The sequence below is a fragment of the Marmota flaviventris genome, chromosome 9 (genome assembly GCF_047511675.1).
Source record: "Marmota flaviventris isolate mMarFla1 chromosome 9, mMarFla1.hap1, whole genome shotgun sequence".
Lineage (NCBI taxonomy): Eukaryota > Metazoa > Chordata > Mammalia > Rodentia > Sciuridae > Marmota > Marmota flaviventris.
The window spans coordinates 70,831,031-70,852,085 of NC_092506.1; the positions used below are offsets into that span (position 1 = coordinate 70,831,031).

Here is a 21,055-nt window from a genome sequence, read left to right on the forward strand (position 1 = left end):
ACGACGCAGCGGTTGGGAACAGAGACATTTTCGGAGCTGGAGCCGCCACTGCCGCCGCCATTTTGTGTCTGTGGAGAAAGAAGCTTCTGTGGCGGCTGGAAGTGGACGGAGATCACCCGTGAGACGGCGGCGTTTCATACCCGAGGTTTCCCCTGTGTCGTCCCCCAACCCCCCTCCGCGGTCAGCATGTGTTGAAGCCGGAGCCGCGAGAGACCCGGGGAGAGGAAGAGGAGTCGGAAGGGAGGCGGGGTACCGAGAGCGGCTTCAGCTTCAGCTGCGGCGGACCTCGGAGGGGGGCCGCGGCGCAATGTCAGAGCAGACGCCGGCCGAGGCCGGTGCTGCGGGGGCCCGGGAGGACGCCTGTCGGGATTATCAGTCATCGCTCGAAGACCTGACCTTCAATAGCAAACCGCACATCAATATGCTGACCATTCTAGCCGAGGAGAACCTGCCCTTCGCCAAGGAGATCGTCTCTCTCATCGAGGCCCAAACCGCCAAGGTTTTTATACACCCCGCAGCCTCCTATTCTTCTAATACTCCCTGATTTTAGTGTCAGCCTCATCCCAGGTCTCGCTTCCATCCAAAGGGGGACGGTGTTCCTCCTCTCCAACCCCCCCCCTCCCAACTCAGGCTCGGTCCTTGGCCCAGGCTTCGAGCGTGGGCCTCTGGAGGGGAGGGAGTGGGGAGGGTAAGGGTGGAGCCCCGTTTCCGCTTACCAGCTCCCGTTTAGGCCACCGCATTGTATACCCCGACACGCACACGCTGTGAATAGAGCCCTTTCGGGTGGGGGAGACTTTAAAGGCAGTTTGTGGCTTGGGGAACTAAGAGTTAAAGCAAATGATTCTAAGCCCCTGGGAAGGTGGGGAGTGGCTCTCCCGTTTTCCCCCAGTACCCTTTTGGGTAATTGTGCTCTGTGGGTTGGAAGGAGGTGAAGGGGGACCTGGGAGCGAGCTGTTGGTGGGTGGGTATAGGGCATTGGCCCCGAGTGGAGCAGCGGCCTGTTAGGAGCCCAACATGGCGCCTGAAAAGCACATGATGCGAAAGGGAAGAGAGGAGAATCCATTCCCTGCCAGCCAGGCAGCTGCTCACACCCGTCAGCCCCATTTTGGGGTGGGGGCGGCTAGATCAAACTTTATTCTCTTATCGGAGGGTCTAATTTACCCCCAAATATGGGAAATTGGGCTGAGGGTGGGGTTTGGGTGGAGGGGGGGAGAGATCTTATCCAACCTGTAGGTGGAGAACTGGCCCAGTGGGTACAGGCACTTGTAGTTTCTCTGAAAAGTTCAGTCCCTCCTCCTCTTCCTTTTCTCTTTTTTTCTCCCTTCACTGATAATGAAGGCGTGCTTTTCTTTACCCCTTGACAGAAGTGGTCCTCTGCCACCTTATATTTCCCTGTAGTCTTCCTCTTCTGTGGATTCATGTGGGAGCGATATGTCATTTAAGTTACTGTTAAACTTAGTTAATTATGAGTTTTAATAGCTTCCCAGTACTACTTTTTAAGTTATTTTTCAAGCTTGTATTTACGGTTTAGTTTTTTCTAGTTGTTAGTGTTTGCAATGATCCAGGATGAGCCTCCTTTTAGCAGAGTGAACCCCTTTTAAAAGGCCACTTTAACAACAACCACCTATATATTGTTTAGAGACGGTTTCTGTCTAGTGTAAAACTGAGTGGTCTGACTAATAAATGGTTTTGAAATGTGTGACTGGTATTATAAAATTTGTGAATAAAACATATAAAATATGTATTTGTCTTTTTTATTTACCTTTGTAAGGTGTAGAATTTGTTTCCAAGACTTATTTTTATCTATGTGGTTGTGTGTTTTAAACAAAAGTCTTTAAGTGACTTGGGTTCATTCTTCTTTAGGTTCCATCCACTCTTTTGGGTAAATCTGTTCACAAGATACACGGTTTCAGGCGGTCCTTTCATAACCTTAATTTGAAGTGGAAAAAAAAGCAAGTTTTTTTTTTTTTTTTTAACTTTTTAAGGACTCAACAAGTTTATTCTGTTCACTTTGACAGTTGTACAAGTTTTCATTCACCTTTTCTGTGAATGTCTGAGACAGCTATTGTTCTTTTTTTTAAAATGTGAGATTTAGAGGGAAAACTTCGTTCCTATATTCAACATCCTTTTTATTGATACCACAAACATTTTGGACATAAAAAGTTAATTTTTGCCCTTTTGAAGGCTTAAACTTGACAATGACTTTAAAAAAAGCACTACTCATTTTTCAGAAAATACAATTTTTTAAATCTAATTACCTCGTATTTTGGGCATTAATATTTCACAGCACCTAATATTTAGCAGCTTAGGCTGTCACTCAAAAGAACAGTTTCCTTGCTGTTTTTAATGGATCCAGAAGAACTTCGAGAGCTGAAAACTAAATGCTGAATGTAGTGACCACATAAAACTTGTATTAGTGTATTCGCTACACAGAGAGGTGAAAATAGATGGACTGTTTGCTGGTAAAAAGCTGAATTTTTTTTGGGCACACATTTCCTGGTTATTTTTGTAAAGCCAGACCAAGGAAAAGACGCCAAAGTCACTTTGGGGAAACTATCTTAATATGGGTTGGGATTGAGGGTGGTGGGAGGGTTTTGTCATTTGGTAGCAAACTGGCTTGGTTTTGTGTTTCTGGAGGTGAATGTTTGTGTCCTTATTCTTTAGTATCAGCATTACTGAACTTAAGGATTCACACCTAATTTGACTCCCCCAAAGGTAGCAGTAGTGAAAAAGAATATTACATATAGGGACTTCACTTGTACAATAAAAAATTGGCTTACTGAACAGATTTTGGTGTGAAGAGAACCTATTTATCTTCATAAGTACAATAATGACTTAAATGGTGTAAAACAAGACATGATAAGGTAAAGACACAGCAATAAAGCATTTGACGTGTCAGTACTTGTTTGCCCACATGCAGTGGCCTTGTGAACCCTTTTATTAGATAGCACCTTAAAAGAAATTTGTCATACAGAGTTACTCAAAGGTTTCTTTAGCCAACTTTGGGTTGTAAAGGTATTATCAGAAGCAAGAGCATTTCCACACACTTGTATGGGCAATTGGTTTTGTGAAAAGTATGATAGCTTTGTGTACTACAGAACTGCCCTAGCTACAGGTAGCTATGGGTAAGTGGTGTTGAGTGTTAAGATTCCTATACACGGGGTGGGTAAATGGGGATAACCTAAGTTTTGTCTTTGGATTTTAAAATCATGGATGCTCCTGTGGAGTCAGAGTTTAACACTTAGTTTATATGGTATATCTTAATGCTCCTCAACAAGTCTGTGAACCTGCTGATGCTTTCTGGAAGCTTGCTGTGCCTTCTAAAAGCCAGTGGTGGGTAGGCGTTGCAGTTGAACTCTTGGGCAACATTACATTGGAAAGGGCTACCTTTATCAGCATCACCACACTGGCTCTGCACAGATTTAGAGCCCCTGGTTTGTGCATGTCAGAGGAAAAAATATTTCGACGTCGAGTTCATGCTGTGAAGAAAATCTTCAGGACAAATCCAGGTTTCCAGAGTCAAGTTCAACCTGATTTACATGACTCAGCGGCTGCTCCTTCCAGTTTTTCTTGTATCAGTAGAACAAAATTGCAACTTCCTGCATGTTCATGTGCAAGTTTAAGTGACTTGCCATTAACTTCATGTGTGAAGTGTATTTAGTTTCTTTGTTCATTTGGATTATAGATAAGTAATCCTAATGATTTTACAGGTAACAAAAACTGCATAGACTTTAACATATAAAATATGCCTATGAAATTAGAGTTTCTACCAGAGGACTTTGTTAAATCTAGGCACACCATTATAAGTTAATACGGGTCCCAAAGCTGACACTTAAATTACAGAAAATAATTTTCCCCCTTTTTACTTCTCCCCCTTTAATTGTCACTTAAAACAGTCTTTTTTGCCACATGTACCTGAAATTCCATTGAGTGTTAAATGAGTACTAGAGATGTTTTTTTTTTTCTTCCTGATAATTCTGAGCTTTTGTGTGCCCAATTAAAGACCATTGTAAGAGATGAGACTTGATTGAACACCTTAATTTCAAAAAGGTTAATATATCGATTCAAAAGTGTTTAGTGCCAACAAAAATAGAGGTCTGTATTTTAGGTTTAAAAACTCACTTTTAAAAGTATTATTTGGTGACAATTCATTATACTAAACTTCTCAGTTTCTTTTTATTACCTCAGGCTCCTTCCTCAGAGAAGCTTCCTGTTATGTACCTTATGGATTCTATCGTGAAAAACGTTGGAAGAGAGTATCTCACTGCCTTTACTAAAAATCTAGTTGCAACATTTATTTGTGTGTTTGAAAAGGTATATATGCATTTAGAAACATTTGCTTTTTTTGAAAAAAAAAAAATGTGTTCCTGATTAAATAAATACCTGGCTTGTGTTGGGTTTTCTTGGGTGGTAAAATGTTTTATTGGACATTGATTTTCAAGTACTGTTTTAAAGAAAGTGGCTAAAACTGATGTTTTATGTTAGATCTTTAAAACAGATCTTACAGTTTTATATTATCCAAGAATAGTGTTTTTATTCACCTTTAGAAATAGGCTTTTTAGAGAAATTGAGCATTGTTCCATTTGAAGATCTGTTTCATCACTATAGGAAAAAAGATTAAAACTGTCAATTACTTCGAATTTCATTGTTTAAATTTCTAGTGTTAGAGGAGAAAAAGCACAATCTTCTACTGTCTCAATCTGTGATTGATTGGTGAAACCTCTGATATATTTCTTTTTCCTAGGAATGTTTCTTCTTTTGTTACTTTGTTCAAGTATTTTTGTGAATGTTGTAGGTATGTGTGAATGGTGGACAAGTTAATTAGGTTATTTTGGAAATATCCACCTCCTTAGTGTGTAGAATTAGAAGAAAGGCTTGCTAGTTTCTATAGCTAAAGATTGTAAATTTCTTACATAACATGTATCTGGTTGTTTGGTAATACAGTATTACCTTAAGGAAGATGAGGAGGTTGCCCAGCTAATTCTCTGGCTGCTAGACTTTATCTTTCACACTGAGCAAAAGGGCACTTATAAGATATTTAGGCTTAACGATTGTTTCCTAACAAATAATTGGTGGCAGTTCTATTTTAGTAGATGCACCTGTTGTATCTGGACACATCTACGGTTGTCAGATTTGTAGAATTAGTTTTTTTTTCTTTGAAAAATATTAGATACTACTTATTAGGAAATGTGTAGCTCCTACTTGAATAAATTTTTTAAGTTGTTAAAGAAGAAATGGTATATAGAGAAGTAATTTGGAAAGTAATTTAATGCTATATTTTCAGATAGCATTAAAAAGTGTGTTAATAGTCTATTTGTAGAACTTGGCTAGATACTTCTTAACTGAGGCTTTAGTCCTAAGAAGCGGCCAAATTCTGGTTTCAGTTTCAGTATATTCAAATTATTTGTGTATTTGGTAGCATATCTTTACTGAATTTAAGTGGGGATCAACTACAGTTGATGAAAATGACCTTATAGTAAATGGCGTTAACTGAAGACATGAATGCAGTTAAGGCTTTATTTCCTAAAGTTAAAAATTGTTTTCCCAAGTACTAGGTTTCTCTCATGACTAGTTTTTAAAAAATTGTTAATGCCCATCATACATGTGAATAGATAGTTATAAACTAAAGCTTATCAGTGTTTAAGATTTGTGAATTTAAATTAAATTAGGGTGCATTTCATACTATGAATAGTTTTTCATAGCTACCAAACATGTATTGCATTAGATTGGTTAGTGAGAGTTTTGTCTTGATTTTTAACTTTGTACTGCTATGTGAAAAATTTAAGCCATCAGGTAAACCATTTTCTAGTTGTTCTATATATTTCTCCAGAGTTAATAGGAATATTATTCCTAACCCTAAAATGTGAAGACTTTTGTACTTCCAGAAATATAAAAATGTATCTAATTTGCTTGCATGAAGGCTAGGTAATGATGACTGATTTTTCTAATTATTTTTAAAGGATAAATTTATTAACTACATTTGCAAACCAAATGTACCTTTAATAAATTACTGTTCTATATATTTACAAATGGACAGTATGGTTCTGTATGTGAAGCAAAACAGACTTATGTAGCTTTCTACTTAATATATGAAATATTCTATAGTAACTTAACAAGCCATAGAATTGTTCTGTTGTTCTAGGTGGATGAAAATACTAGAAAAAGTTTATTTAAGTTACGTTCCACATGGGATGAAATATTCCCTTTGAAGAAACTTTATGCCCTGGATGTCAGAGTCAATTCATTAGATCCTGCTTGGCCTATTAAACCTCTACCCCCTAATGTGAATACATCTAGCATCCATGTGAATCCCAAATTTTTAAATAAATCGGTAAGTTTTAGTGTGAATGGTATATACTATTAACTACCAAATATTAACTTTAAAACTTGCCAGAAAGCAAAAATATAATATTTTGTGCTAAATCAGTTTGAAAAGTAATAGTATATAATTAAAATTTTATTTAAAAAAATGCATTCACCTATTTAGTTACTATGTAACTAAACAGCTTTCTGTGTGCTTTTAAACATGATTGACTTCATGATTATGGTAGTATTAAGAATTAAACTGGTAGTTTTTAGTCAATCCTTAGCTTCCTTTTTAGATATGATATGTTTTCTTAACAAAGTATTTTTTCTTTTAGCCTGAGGAGCCTTCAACACCTGGCACAGTGGTCAGTTCCCCCAGCATCTCCACTCCTCCGATTGTTCCTGATATACAAAAGAATCTTACTCAAGAACAACTAATAAGGCAGCAGTTACTGGCAAAGCAAAAACAGTTGTTAGAACTTCAGCAGAAAAAGCTGGAGCTTGAGTTAGAGCAAGCTAAGGCACAACTGGTAAGTACAGAAGATTTGGCATTTTAAGTAATTTAAACCTGTCATCCAAAAGGGAAATAATTTTGATTTGAATTGTATCAGCATGTTATTTTATTGATATTGTGTTTTCCCACTTAGTTTGCAAATTATGGTGTATTTATTAGACCAAATTTTTATATCCTTATTGGAAAACACACGTTTATAAGCTGTATTGTATTCTCCAAATTGTTTTATCTTAGATTGCTGTCTTATAAGGTAGCACTTTAGTTTTTTTAACCATTATATAAATATGGATATAATATTTGCAGTCTCAAGATTGTAGGTGTACTGCGGTGAATGTTTTTGCATAGTTTTGCATAGAGTTTCATTGAAATAATTAGGCTTCAAAAAGCCTACAAAAGAAAGGCTATCAAAATTTAAAGAGAAGAATGTATTTTCATGCATGAATGACCTTACACTAAGCTGTTTTACTTATTTGAGAATCAAGAGGTATAGGAAGACAGAATTTTGCAAGATCATTAACAGTGTTGTTCTGGGAGAAACTAAATTTCATGACAGAATATAATGACTGACATAGAATTTAATTTAGTAGTTTTTAGGCATAATCTATTTTAGAATCCTGAGTAGTCAGGAAGAGGGAGGTTTTTTTTTTTTTTTTTTAAGAGAGAATTTTTTTTAATATTTATTTTTTAGTTTTCGGCAGACACAACATCTTTGTTTGTATGTGGTGCTGAGGATCGAACCTGGGCCGCATGCATGCCAGGCGAGTGTGCTACTGCTTGAGCCACATCCCTAGCCCCGAAAGGGAGGTTTTTTATTTTTTTTGGCAAAAATGATGATGTCTCCTTATCTAGGTATTATAAAGCCATAAAAGAAAGGACTCATGAGAGGTAGTGAATCACCTATATATATGGGCTTTCTTTTCATTATATATATATACTAGAAATGCCTAATATAAATATGGCATCAAGTAAATAAGTTTGGAATATAAGAATTCTTCATAATGTCAGGAAATTGAAATAACGTGTGTGTTTATAGTATAAACATGAACATTTATTTTGTATTTCAGGCAGTTTCTCTTAGTGTTCAGCAGGAGACATCCAACTTGGGTCCTGGATCAGCACCATCCAAGTTACATGTTTCACAGATTCCCCCTATGGCAGTTAAAGCCCCCCATCAGGTTCCTGTGCAACCTGAGAAAAACCGTCCATGTCCATCCTTACAAATTCAGGATTTGAAAGGAACAAACCGGGATCCTCGTCTTAACAGGATGAGCCAACATTCTTCTCATGGAAAAGATCAGAGTCACAGGAAGGAATTCCTAATGAACACATTGAACCAGTCTGATATTAAGACAAGTAAAACTGTACCCTCTGAAAAACTAAATTCATCCAAACAAGAAAAAAGTAAATCAGGTGAAAAAATAACCAAGAAAGAACTTGACCAATTAGATTCTAAATCTAAATCTAAATCTAAATCACCATCACCTCTGAAAAACAAATTATCTCACACGAAAGACTTGAAAAATCAAGAATCTGAAAGTGTGAGATTGTCAGATATGAACAAGAGAGATCCAAGATTAAAAAAACATCTTCAAGATAAGACTGATGGCAAAGATGATGATGTGAAAGAGAAGAGAAAAACAGTAGAAAAAAAGGATAAAGATGAGCACATGAAATCATCTGAACACAGACTGATTGGAAGTAGAAATAAAATCATAAATGGCATTGTACAGAAACAGGATACAATAACAGAAGAATTGGAAAAACAGGGGATAAAACCAGGGAGATCGAGTAATAGAAAGCGTTCACGATCAAGATCACCCAAGTCTCGGTCACCAATTATACATTCCCCAAAGAGAAGAGATAGGCGGTCACCCAAACGAAGGCAGAGAAGTATGTCTCCAACTTCAACACCTAAAGCTGGTAAGATTCGTCAATCTGGAATTAAGCAGTCACATATGGAAGAATTTACACCACCTTCCAGGGAAGAAAGAAATGCTAAGAGAAGTACTAAACAGGATGTTCGAGATCCAAGGCGAATGAAAAAGACTGAAGAGGAACGACCACAAGAAACTGCAAATCAACATTCTACAAAGTCAGGCTCTGAGCCAAAGGAGAATATAGAAAATTGGCAAAGTTCTAAGTCTGCCAAAAGATGGAAATCTGGTTGGGAAGAAAATAAAAGGTATGATGTTAACATTTTTGATCAAGTACAATAATATATGTATTTTAAAGATAGTATTAATGAAAAATTAGGAAATGATTATTAAATGTTAAGATTAGTGCTTTTATTTTTTTCATTTAATTGTTAACAGTGCTACAGTTTAAATACAATCAATTATTCCTATTTTACAGATAAGGAAACTGAAGTTCAGAAAGGTTTATAAATTCACCTAAGGCTACAGTCCAGGGCATGCAAGAATCAGAATTCATACCTGAATTTTCTTGACTTGTTTTTACTTTTCATGGTTACTTATGTATCTATTTAACTGAGTCATTTGGAAAGGATTGTTAAATATGGTCTTGAGTATTAAAAAACAAACTAACTTGGAAGTAACACAGTGCTTTTATGGTTTCAGTTTACAACAGGGTGATGAACATAGTAAATCTCCTCATCTAAGGCATAGGGAGAGCTGGTCAAGCACTAAAGGAATCTTGTCACCTCGAGCCCCAAAGCAGCAGCATCGATTAAGTGTAGATGCCAATCTTCAGATTCCTAAAGAGTTAACTCTTGCAAGCAAAAGAGAATTGCTTCAAAAGGTAGTTACTATGGTTAATCCCTTGTAGTCATTATTCTGTTTTGTACTTAATAAGTAGTTTTTATATTTAAATTATTTAATTTGCTCTTATCATCCCTATGCAGACGAGTGAACGTTTAGCATCTGGTGAAATTACACAGGATGAGTTCCTTGTTGTTGTGCATCAAATTCGACAGCTTTTTCAGTATCAAGAAGGTAAACATAGATGCAGTGTACGGGATAGTCCTACAGAAGAAAATAAAGGTGGATTAAAAAAGAAACCTCTCTTATCTGATGCTGAATTAACCTACTATGAACATAAAGCAAAACTGAAAAGGACACAGGTTCAGCATTCATTTCCAAGACTTGATCTCTTAGATCCTGATATTTTTGACTACCCTTTGACTGATGCCTTGTTGTCTGGAATAGAATGTGAGCCATCCAAAAGTAAACATGCAAGTAGGAATAGTGGAGCACAGTTTGACAGAAAAGAACAATTTAGTGAAAGAGCAAGACGTCTTTCTCCTATATCTGGGAGTCGTACTTATGCTGAGAATCTTTCACCCCATGAGGGCCGGAGAAGACATGACGAGCAAGTCTCTGCTAAAGGTAGAAAAAGTTAAATCAGATTATGCCTATTGAATCACACAGCAGTGAAGGGAAAATGAACAAGCTAAGTGGGGATGGATTTTATTACTGTTCAGACTACCTTTTTTTGTTTGTCTGTGTGTCTGTTTTGTTCCCTTCCCTCCAACCCCCATATGAAAAGGGAAGGGGAAGGGAGTTAGTATTTATAAGGCCAGTTGTGTATTAGGGATTTCACTAGGTTCTTTATATATGTAATTTGATTTAATACAACAACCTGATAAAATATATATTATCCCCATTTCAGATAAGAAACAATGGAGAGGTTAAATAACTTGCACTCAAAGTCAAATAATAAGTTGATAAGGTGGGGATTTTTTTTTTTAATCCATGTGTGTTTGAATATAGAGGGCATCCTCTTACCTGTATTGCTTGATGCTATCTTGTCTCTTCCCGCCCCTCTAATATAGTGAGATAGATCTTATGTCTTTGGATAAACATTTACATGAATAAAAAAGAAGACTTTTAAGGTAATTTAATGTAAACTCAAATTTAGTGAAAATTCTTTTTTTTTTTTTTAAAAGGTGTGCGAGAAGAGCAGAGATCGCCATTCAATGATCGTTTTCCACTTAAGCGACCTAGATATGAAGATTCAGATAAACCATTTGTAGATAGCCCAGCATCAAGATTTGTTGGCCTTGATACAAATCAGCGGCTTACTGCTTTAGCTGAAGACAGACCATTATTTGATGGACCTAGTAGGCCATCAGTAACAAGAGATGGCCCAACCAAGATGATTTTTGAAGGACCTAATAAATTAAGCCCTAGAATTGATGGACCTCCTACACCAGGTTCTCTTCGGTTTGATGGGTCACCAGGACAAATGGGGGGAGGAGGCCCTTTGAGATTTGAAGGACCACAAGGTCAGTTAGGAGGTGGGTGTCCTTTGAGATTTGAAGGTCCTCCAGGACCAGTAGGGACACCTCTGAGGTTTGAGGGGCCAATTGGTCAAGCAGGAGGAGGTGGTTTTCGGTTTGAGGGTTCCCCCGGTCTAAGGTTTGAGGGATCTGCAGGTGGTTTGCGATTTGAAGGACCAGGGGGTCAGCCTGTGGGTGGTCTCAGATTTGAAGGACATCGTGGTCAACCTATGGGTGGTCTTAGGTTTGAGGGACCTCATGGTCAGCCTGTGGGTGGTCTTAGATTTGATAATCCCCGTGGTCAACCTGTAGGTGGACTTAGATTTGAGGGGGGTCATGGTCCATCAGGAGCTGCCATTAGATTTGATGGACCTCATGGTCAGCCAGGAGGTGGGATCAGATTTGAGGGGCCTTTGCTACAGCAAGGAGTTGGAATGAGGTTTGAGGGCCCCCATGGTCAGTCAGTAGCTGGTCTGAGATTTGAAGGACAACATAATCAACTTGGTGGAAACCTCAGATTTGAGGGTCCACATGGTCAACCAGGGGTTGGGATCAGGTTTGAAGGACCTTTAGTCCAGCAAGGTGGTGGAATGAGGTTTGAGGGTCCTTCGGTACCAGGAGGTGGCTTGAGAATTGAAGGGCCTCTGGGTCAAGGTGGTCCAAGATTTGAAGGTCATGCTTTAAGGTTTGATGGTCAGCCAGGTCAGCCATCACTCTTGCCAAGATTTGATGGATTGCATGGTCAGCCAGGTCCTAGATTTGAAAGAACTCCTGGTCAGCCAGGCCCACAGAGGTTTGATGGACCACCTGGACAGCAGGTTCAACCAAGATTTGATGGTATACCTCAAAGATTTGATGGTCCACAACACCAGCAAGCATCAAGGTTTGATATTCCTCTCGGTCTACAAGGCACACGATTTGACAATCATCCTTCACAAAGGCTTGAATCTTTCAATCAGACTGGTCCATATAATGATCCACCTGGTAGTGCTTTTAATGCCCCATCCCAGGGACTACAATTCCAAAGACATGAACAAATGTTTGATTCACCTCAAGGACCAAATTTTAATGGACCACATGGCCCTGGAAACCAGAGTTTCTCAACTCCCCTTAACAGAGCTTCTGGACACTATTTTGATGAAAAGAATCTTCAGAGTTCTCAATTCGGAAACTTTGGCAATTTACCTGCACCATTATCAGTAGGAAATATTCAGGCATCTCAACAGGTGAGTCTGTTGTTACTCTAAAATTATGTGGTGTGTAGATAAGTCAACTATTTTTAATATTTCTAGGGTTTGTGGAAGTCCTTCAGGACATAGTTTATTGTGTAGAGTGAAATGAAGTTCTTAATTTACTTCATTTACACTAGGGATGAGTGTCTTCCAGGGATATTTGCAACTTATATCCAAAACTGATTTTAGCTCTTTCTTCCTGCTCCAGGGAAATATCTGTCTTTCTCCTTTTTCCATTTTCATCCTTTTCTCTCTGCTTTCATACACACATGCTGTTTTTTGTTGATTTCTGTTTTGTTTTTTGCTTCAAAGCTTTGAAGTATTATGTTTTATAGACCTCTGTTACATTGAACAACTGTTGAACCCTGTTATGCTATAAAGTAACTATAGAGCTGATTTCTTAGATTTTTTTGGCCAAGAACTTCCTTAAATAAGAAAATGAAATTGTCCGCATTTTTACAGTGTATACAATCTCTTCATTTTCTCTTCCTGTGTTCACCGTCTTTCCATTCACTCCAGTCAGATAACAATTGCTTGATATTAAATAATAACACAGCAAACTTGCTATCTGTTTTTCAGATATACTCTAGTTACCTAAACATATAGTCATTCATTAATGCTCATTCATATTTATTCTGCATACATTTAAAAATGCATATTGAAATAATTTTAAAGCAATATGTTTACAATTTGTGATGAATTCAATTGAAAATTTAATGACTGTTCCTTGCTTGCTGAAGTTCTCCTGGACTAAATTTACTTTATACTGGGTGCTGACGCTTTACTAGGACAAATTCATTTCATAGTAGTAAGACTATTTAGAAGAAAATGAAAAATAAGAAAAATCTTAAAAGCACATTATGAACTTATTGATAGAAAGTAGTCTCCTGTTTATATATCCAGTTATTTGGAATCTATTCTTATATGTTCTTAAAGAAATGGTAGTGTTATTGACAGATACTCTAAAATGGGACTTAATTTAGTTTTGTTTCTATGTTATATAGAATTGGTGGTTTTTTATTATCTTTACAACACTGAAAATTCACATGGATACTGACAAGGCTTATAAATGGGTATTTATTTTATGTAGTAGCAAGAATTTGAAGTCCTGCCTCCCTATGATCTACAAACTAGTATGCAAGTACAATACCTGTTTCAAAACAGGTCTCATTTTTAATTTTTTGGGATGCTGGGGATTAAACCCAGTGCCTTGCATATGGTAGGCAAGCAGTCAACCTCTGAGCCATAATCCCATCCCTGACTAACATTCCCTTTGACATCTTTTATGATCTGCTTTCTACTCCAGTTATAAACCTTATTCCAAAATGATGACCATGAAGGATAATAACCTGGAGTTCAGATTGGTAATTAAAGGCAGGCTTTGGACTGTGGAAAGAAGTCAAGGGTTTGGAGTTTTGGCCTCAGCTTTGCCAAGTAGCCCCATGATTGTATACAAGTTTTATTGTTGTATGCCAGTTCTTCTATTTGTAAATAAGGGAAACCTTCCCCAAGGTAAAGTGACTTGTGTAAGGACACAGGGCTAGTTGATATCTAATATTTGTATGGTATCTTAAACTTTTCAAGTAAGTTTCAACTTATTCTCAGTTCCTTATAACTGTGAGAGATGTAAGAGAAGATACTGTTTCTTTTGTCTTAAAGGTTATGACTGGTGTTGCTCAGCCAGTAGCATTTGGCCAAGGACAACAATTTTTACCAGTTCATCCACAAAATCCTGGAGCATTTGTTCAGAATCCTTCAGGTAGGTACTTTCTGAACTCTGTTTTTTTAAAAGACAATCGTTGTTTTGTTAAATGGCTAATTTTGTCAGTTTCAGAAAATGGCATTGTTGAGAGGGCATATTAAATTTAGAGAGATTTAAATCTGGCTGAAATGTTTTTGTTCCCTTTCTGAGTTTATTAACATTGTTGATGTGTATCCATGTTGACCTTATTTACAGCTAGAGATGGTTAGCCTGGACTTGTAGAACAGAAAAAAGAGGGTAGAAGTGGAATGTTTGTGTTAACATAGAGTAAAATAAATGACAAACCTCAGAAGTCTCAATTATTTGAGCTATTTTATATATATATATATATATATATATATATATATATATATATATATATATATTTATTTATTTATTTATTTTTATTATTATTTTTGGTACTGGGAATGTGCTTAAACCATTAAGCCACATCCCCAGCCCTTTTTTATATTTTATTTAGAGACAGATTCCCTGAGTTACTTAGGGTCTTGCTAAGTTGCTGAGGCTGGTTTTGAACTTGCATTCCTCCTACCTCATCTTCTTGATCTGTTGGAATTTGATATTTTGAGTTGTTTTGTGTGTATACATGGATTATGATTCAGGTGAACATTTATTAAGCGAATACTGGGGAACTCTTATAAAATTGATTCATTCATATTTTTGTGGGCACTAAACTAGAAAAACTGATTTCTTAGCCAGGTCTGTTGTTACACATTTTTGTTGTTGGTGAGTCACAACTAACAATGGATAAAAAGAGTTTTTAAATTTTTTTGAATTTTAGTTTTAATATGTGGTAAATATATAAATTATGGTGACTTGTAACATAACTGCAAAGTTAATGTGTTGAGATCTAACCCAACCAAATAGTAATGACATTTGTTTTAATTTCTAAATAATTTAAAAAAGCTATTTTCAGAAACATACTTTATCATAGTATTCAATTATTCAGTTTACAAATTTAAGGTATTTTCCAAAACTTAAGAAGAAAACTGGGGAAGTTGTAGCCAAGCTCTCTTATGCATTAGTTCGTAAATTGTGCCACTTAAATTCATTTTATTGATATGAAAGCCTTTTGATTTTAATTTCTAGATGAACAATTAGGATTAATTTATATATATATTTTTGTCATCACTTTAATGAAAAGGGAAGGAAAGGATTGGATTTTAAATTTAGAAGACCAGGGTTAGAATCTCTACCCTGACACTTTATAAGTGAACAGGGTATAAGCAAATATCCTGTTTTTCATTTTTTTTTCATCTCTGAACAGGAGATGGTAGTGTTATTTGCCTGGGATATTTTTTTTAAGAGAATCAAGTGAGGTAGTATATGTAAAAGTACTTTGTAACTTTTTAAGTTCTCTATTAATGTGTTTTCCTCTATAAACCAGTTTTCCTCGTTGAGTAGGGATGTCTTGTATTGGGTTAGTGGCATGAGATAGTATACAAAGACTGAATTTTCTTCTTTTACAAGGTTGGGCTATATGTGTGTTTTTGTATGTGTGTGCGCACAGAGTATAGCAGTATCACAGAGGAAATCAGATTTGATTCCCCTGGGTTGAGAGTATTGGATGAGATGTTAGGAATGTTTTTCAAGTGTGCTTATTCTTTTTTTTTTTTTAATATATATATATATATATTTTACCTTTATTCTACTTATTCATTTGTATGTGGGCTGAGGATCCAACCCAGGACCTCACATGTGCTAGGCAAGCACTCTATCACTGACCTCCAGCCTCAGCCCCACAAGTGTGCTTATTCTTATAAGAGATGTGACTAGTATTCAGTGAGCTATCTTCAGCTTCTCTGAAGGTTCCTTCTCTGATTTGAAAGTGAAAACAACACTTTCCTAATGGTTACTCCTTGTTCATTTATTCATTGAAACATAAATTGATCATTTGCTGATGCTGGGTATTGTGCTAGGAGGAATTTAATAAGGTTTCATCCTTCAAAGAGCTTTTTAGTGTAGTAGATAATTATTGATTTTTTTTTTCTTAAATAATGTGTATGGTGCCAAATATTCCAGGGACTTAGAAATATTTAATTCATTGGATCCTTATAACAGCTGTAGGTAGGAACTATTATTAACAGGGGAAATTGATGCAAAGATAAGAAACTTGATCATGTCCCCAACTGAAAGTGGTATTTCTAACTTTCTGGCAAGGGGATCTGACAACATAATTTGTTCATGCTCTTGATCACTAAATGGAATGTAAATGTTAAACTAGTTGCGAAATGCTATTGTAATTGATTAACTACTGGGATTGATTTATTCATTCATGCATTCAGATATTTAATTTGAAGATATTAGCCTACTGTGATAAATGTACAGCATTATAAAGGTTAAGGGTAGGGATTGTGTGTATTGTGGACACAAATAGAATTTCTGCTGGCTGTTAAGAGGAACATTTAGTGGTTCAGAACAGTTTTTTGGAGGTGTAGGCAGATGTATAATAGTGACAAACACATTTTATTTTCCCATTTTTGCAGTGCTGAAACTCAGTGCCTTGAGCATGCTAAGCACTACCACTGAGCTACAACCATAGCTTATTTTTATAGTTAAAGAATCACAATTTTTATCAGAATAGTGCTTAGCAAAATATGGGATCAGATTGAGTTTGAGGAGAATTTTGTTATGCTTGTCTCTTTGATTCAAATTATCAAAGCTGTAATAAGCCTGACACTGTTTAGCAAAATCCTGAACTGCTTTGCAAAATTAAGCACAGGCCATAGGGGCAGTTGTATTCTGAGCTAGATGGTCATCTCCTTGCATCAGTTCCTCTGGGGAGCAATGGGGTCAGGAGTACTTCCACTTTGGCCTTGGGTTATTTTTCCCTCCTAGAAATCTTTGCATGAGATGTTATACTACTTCACCTATACAAAACAACTTTTCTCAACGTGGTTATAATTAGATTAGAACATTAGAAAGGTTAAAAATCGGACCTACCTATGGCACTGTTTTGCATAGGAGATTGAGGCTTTTGGTTCTCTCTACACACTTTTTCTTGGTATCAATTAGATAAAAGTGGGTAGTACTGTTTTTTTTAAAGATAACATATGTTTAATAGTATTCTAGAATATTTTTTGTTGGTGATGATTTGTCAACTTAAATGAAAAATTAACTTGAGCTTTTGAAGTAATAGATCCAAGAATAAGATTTTTTGTTGGTAGAACATCTTGAAGAAAACTTAGAAAAATGCTTAGTAATGTAATGCATCTTTAAGTTCTTTTACTTTAAGAATGTTATTTTTTCAAAGGCGCTCTTCCTAAGGCATATCCTGATAATCATCTCAGTCAGGTGGATGTTAATGAATTATTTTCAAAACTGCTAAAAACAGGAATTCTCAAATTGTCCCAGCCTGATTCAGCTACAACACGTAAGTGTGATTTTATTCTTTATGTACTAAGCTTCATTTAGTTACAGAGATGTGTTATTTGATATAACAATATTATACATGTCCTTATAGTTGAATTCTCAAGCATACCTTGTATTTATTTTAAATTAGCAATTTTATTTCAGAATTTCTTTTCATTCCATTGACTTTATAAATCTCATTTTATTTTTCATTATATTGGGGTTTGAACCCAGGGTTGCTCTACCACTGAGTGGTTTTTTTTTAAAATATCTTTATTTTACTTATTTATTGTTATGTGGTGCTGAGGATTAAACACAAGACCTTGCACATGCTAGGCAAGCACTCTATCGCTGAGCTACAGTCCCAGCCCCACTGAGTGATATTTTTAAAAATTAGTTTGACACAGCTTCACACTATTTCCCAGACTGGCCTCAAATTTGCAATCCTTTTGCCCAGCTTCCCAAGTAGCTGGGATTATAGCTGGGATTACAGTGTGCCACTGTATTCATCACTACTTTTATTTTAAAAAAAAATATTTTTAAAAATCGGATACAATTGGTTTATTATGACAATTAAAAAAATTGTCTAAGATTGAAAGGTTACTATATGGTGGACATTTATTTTAGTTAACATTCCTGCAGATGTCATATATAGTTTTAAATTAGTTATTCTCCATCAGTGTTGAATGTAAATTGATTTAGAATTTGAATATAAATTGAATATTTATGAAATAGAATTTCAAGAATTGAAAGTATACTAAGTTCTTGGCCAAATTTGAATATAAATTGAATATTGATGAAATAGAATTTCAAGAAGGTATACTAAGTTCCTTGGCCAGATCAAAGCACTGAATAGTTGGGTTTCACTGTATGCTTATGACATTATAATGTTCCTCTGTGAAGAACATATATGAGTAAATGATATTCAGAAATTTGTATCTTTTCTCAATTGAAGAAGTAAACGAAGTTGTTGCTCAGCCTCCCCCTGAAGAAGAAGAAGATCAAAATGAAGATCAAGATGTTCCAGATCTCACTAATTTTACAATTGAAGAATTGAAACAGTACGTAATCTAATTTTCCTTAAAAGAGACAATGACTCTAATAACAGTATATGTTATTTCATTATTACTATATTATTTTCATTTTATTACATTTTACTGTTCTAAATTTTAGAAAGCTCCCTCATATCCACCTGTTTTTTGGAATATGGTAAACTATATAATGTAATCTTATCTTTAGGAAGCCTGTTTTTAAATCCCCTTTAAAAAAGTCTGTGCTGTGCAGGTATTTAGGTCAAAAGGCCACCACAACATTTCCATTTTTTAAATGTTTGGTGTAGAAAATATAAATAAAAGGTATTAATAATTCATGTTTTCCTTTTTTTTATTGGTACTAGGGATTGAACTTAGGGGTGCTTAAACCACTGAGTCGTATGCCTACCCCCGCCTTTTTTTTTTTAAGTATTTTTTAGTTGTACTTAGACACTATACCTTTATTTTATTTATTTTTATGTGGTGCTGAGGATTGAACCCAGGGTCTCACATGTGCTAGGTGAGTGCTCTACCGCTGAGTCACAACCCCAGCCTGCCTTTTTTCTTTTAAGACAGGGTCTCGCTAAGTTGTTGAGGACCTTGCTTAGTTGCAGAGGCTGGCTTTGAACTTGTAGTCCTCCTGCCTCAGCCTTCCAAGCTGTTGGGATTACAGATTTGCACCACAATGCTTGGCTCATGTTTTCCTTTTTGTCTTAATAATTTTTTCTGGATTCTTACACTATGGAATTTCAGAAATTTAGGTCTTTATAGCTCAATCTTATAAGAAATGTTATGGTCATTGTGAAAATGTAGGAAATACAGGTAGCCCTAAGTATCTGCAGGTTCCACAACTGTGGATTCAACCACTTTAAGAAGATGGGTTGGTTCTGAATATGTACAAATGTTTCTCTTGTCATTATTTACTAATTAGTTTGTATAAGAACTACTTACATAGCATTGTGTTACGTATCATAAGTAATCTAGACATGATTTAAAATATACAGGAGGATGTGTAGGTTATTAATACTGTGCCATATCTTTAAATAAATTTGTTATCTTTATTTTTTAATTATTTTTGGTACCTGGGGATTGAACTCAAGGGCACTCAACCACTGAGCCATATCCTCAGCCCTATTTTGTATTTTATTTAGAGACAGGGTCTCACTGAGTTGCTTAATGCCTTGCTTTTGCTGAGGCTGGCTTTGAACTTGTATTCCTCCTGCCTGAAGCCTCCTGAGCCACTGGGATTACAGGTGTGCACCAGTGTGCCTGGTGATATGATATATAAAAATTTAAAGCTATTTTCTAGTAAATGAATTCATTATATTCTTTTATCAGAAAAACAGCTAACAGGTTTACCGTTTTAAAAATCAATATTTTGTAGTTAAAGGCTTAAAAGATGGCATCCCTTTTCCTGCTACTATTCTTCATCTAGCTCTGTCCTTTAAAGGCAACTTTTTTCACTCAAACTTTTTTTTTTTAAACAAATGCATCAAAGTTCTTTTATATATATATAAATTTTTTTTTTTTAGGTGTAGATGGACACAACACAATGCCTTCATTTTTATGTGGTGCTGAGGATCGAACCCGGGTCCCTCCTGTGCTAGGCGAGTGCTCTACTGCTGAGCCACAATCCCAGCCCCTTTACTCAAACTTTTAACATATTTTTTCTATCATTTATATCTTGATTTCATAATATATGCTTTTTTTCCTCCTTCCTTCCTTCCTTGGTGCAAGAGACTTAATCCAGGGGCGCCTAATCACTGAGCCACATCCTTTGCCCTTTTTATTATTTTGATACAGGTTTTGCAAAGTTGCTGAGGCTGACTTTAATTTGTAATTCTCCCAAGTTGCTGGGATTATAGGTGCGCACCACCACACTTGGTTGCTTTTTGATTTATTATGTTTAGATGAACTGTAAAATTCTTAAAAGTAAAGATTTGGCTAGCTCTTACTTTTTTTTTTTTGAAGTATAAGGTCTTGTTATGTTGCCCAGGATTGCCCCAAACACTTGGGCTCAAACCATCATCTTGCAATAGTTTCTTGAGTAACTAGGACAACAAGCATGTTAGTGTACTTGGTTAGCTAGCTCTTTTATTGTCCTACTAATTCCCTCCATGTAATTATGAAATTGTTTTTCATTAAATTGTCATTCAGTGTTAATAGTATGACTTAAGTAATTTTTCTAGAATGCATTCTAGTTTTCTAGAATGCAAAGTATCCGTTATCCGTATTCTAAATTTTGCTTTCTTTTTCATTTGGAGTTAATAACTGCTCTCTGTTTTGTATTTTCTCTTACTTGTTCTGTGTACTTATTACTTCTCAAATAGGGAGTCTAGAATTTAAAAAATGGATTATAATAAATTTTCTACAGATCTTATAATTTTTAGTTAGCTATCTATTGTTATATAGATGGCTGTTTCACTGTTCTTTAAATCAGTGAAGCAGTTGAATTATTCAGAACTCCAAATACCTATTGGGGTGAAATCTAACTATTCTGCAGTATCTACTTTGATATTAACTCCAAACTGAGAATCAGCCAGCCACTATGATCTCATTAGCTAGCATAAGATCATTCTATTTTTAGCTAAAAGGAGGTAAGTAACTGGGACAAGGCCATCA

The 21,055-nt window shown here is 36.0% G+C and overlaps 1 protein-coding gene across 2 annotated transcripts in view; it reads left to right on the plus strand.

Moving 5' to 3' along the window:
• Nucleotides 1–21,055, plus strand: part of Pcf11 (PCF11 cleavage and polyadenylation factor subunit) — a 26,029-nt gene continuing 4,974 nt past the window's right edge. Inside the window, exons 1-11 of one of the 2 annotated variants that reach the window (XM_027942539.3) lie at nucleotides 1–499; nucleotides 4,189–4,314; nucleotides 6,143–6,331; nucleotides 6,642–6,836; nucleotides 7,885–9,002; nucleotides 9,397–9,577; nucleotides 9,681–10,164; nucleotides 10,725–12,283; nucleotides 13,949–14,048; nucleotides 17,305–17,424; nucleotides 18,358–18,463. In XM_027942539.3, the coding sequence (XP_027798340.2) occupies nucleotides 308–499; nucleotides 4,189–4,314; nucleotides 6,143–6,331; nucleotides 6,642–6,836; nucleotides 7,885–9,002; nucleotides 9,397–9,577; nucleotides 9,681–10,164; nucleotides 10,725–12,283; nucleotides 13,949–14,048; nucleotides 17,305–17,424; nucleotides 18,358–18,463 (4,370 nt within the window). In that variant the 5' untranslated portion in view covers nucleotides 1–307. The remainder of the gene's footprint in view (nucleotides 500–4,188; nucleotides 4,315–6,142; nucleotides 6,332–6,641; nucleotides 6,837–7,884; nucleotides 9,003–9,396; nucleotides 9,578–9,680; nucleotides 10,165–10,724; nucleotides 12,284–13,948; nucleotides 14,049–17,304; nucleotides 17,425–18,357; nucleotides 18,464–21,055) is intronic. The other variant, XM_027942540.3, reaches the window with a different exon arrangement.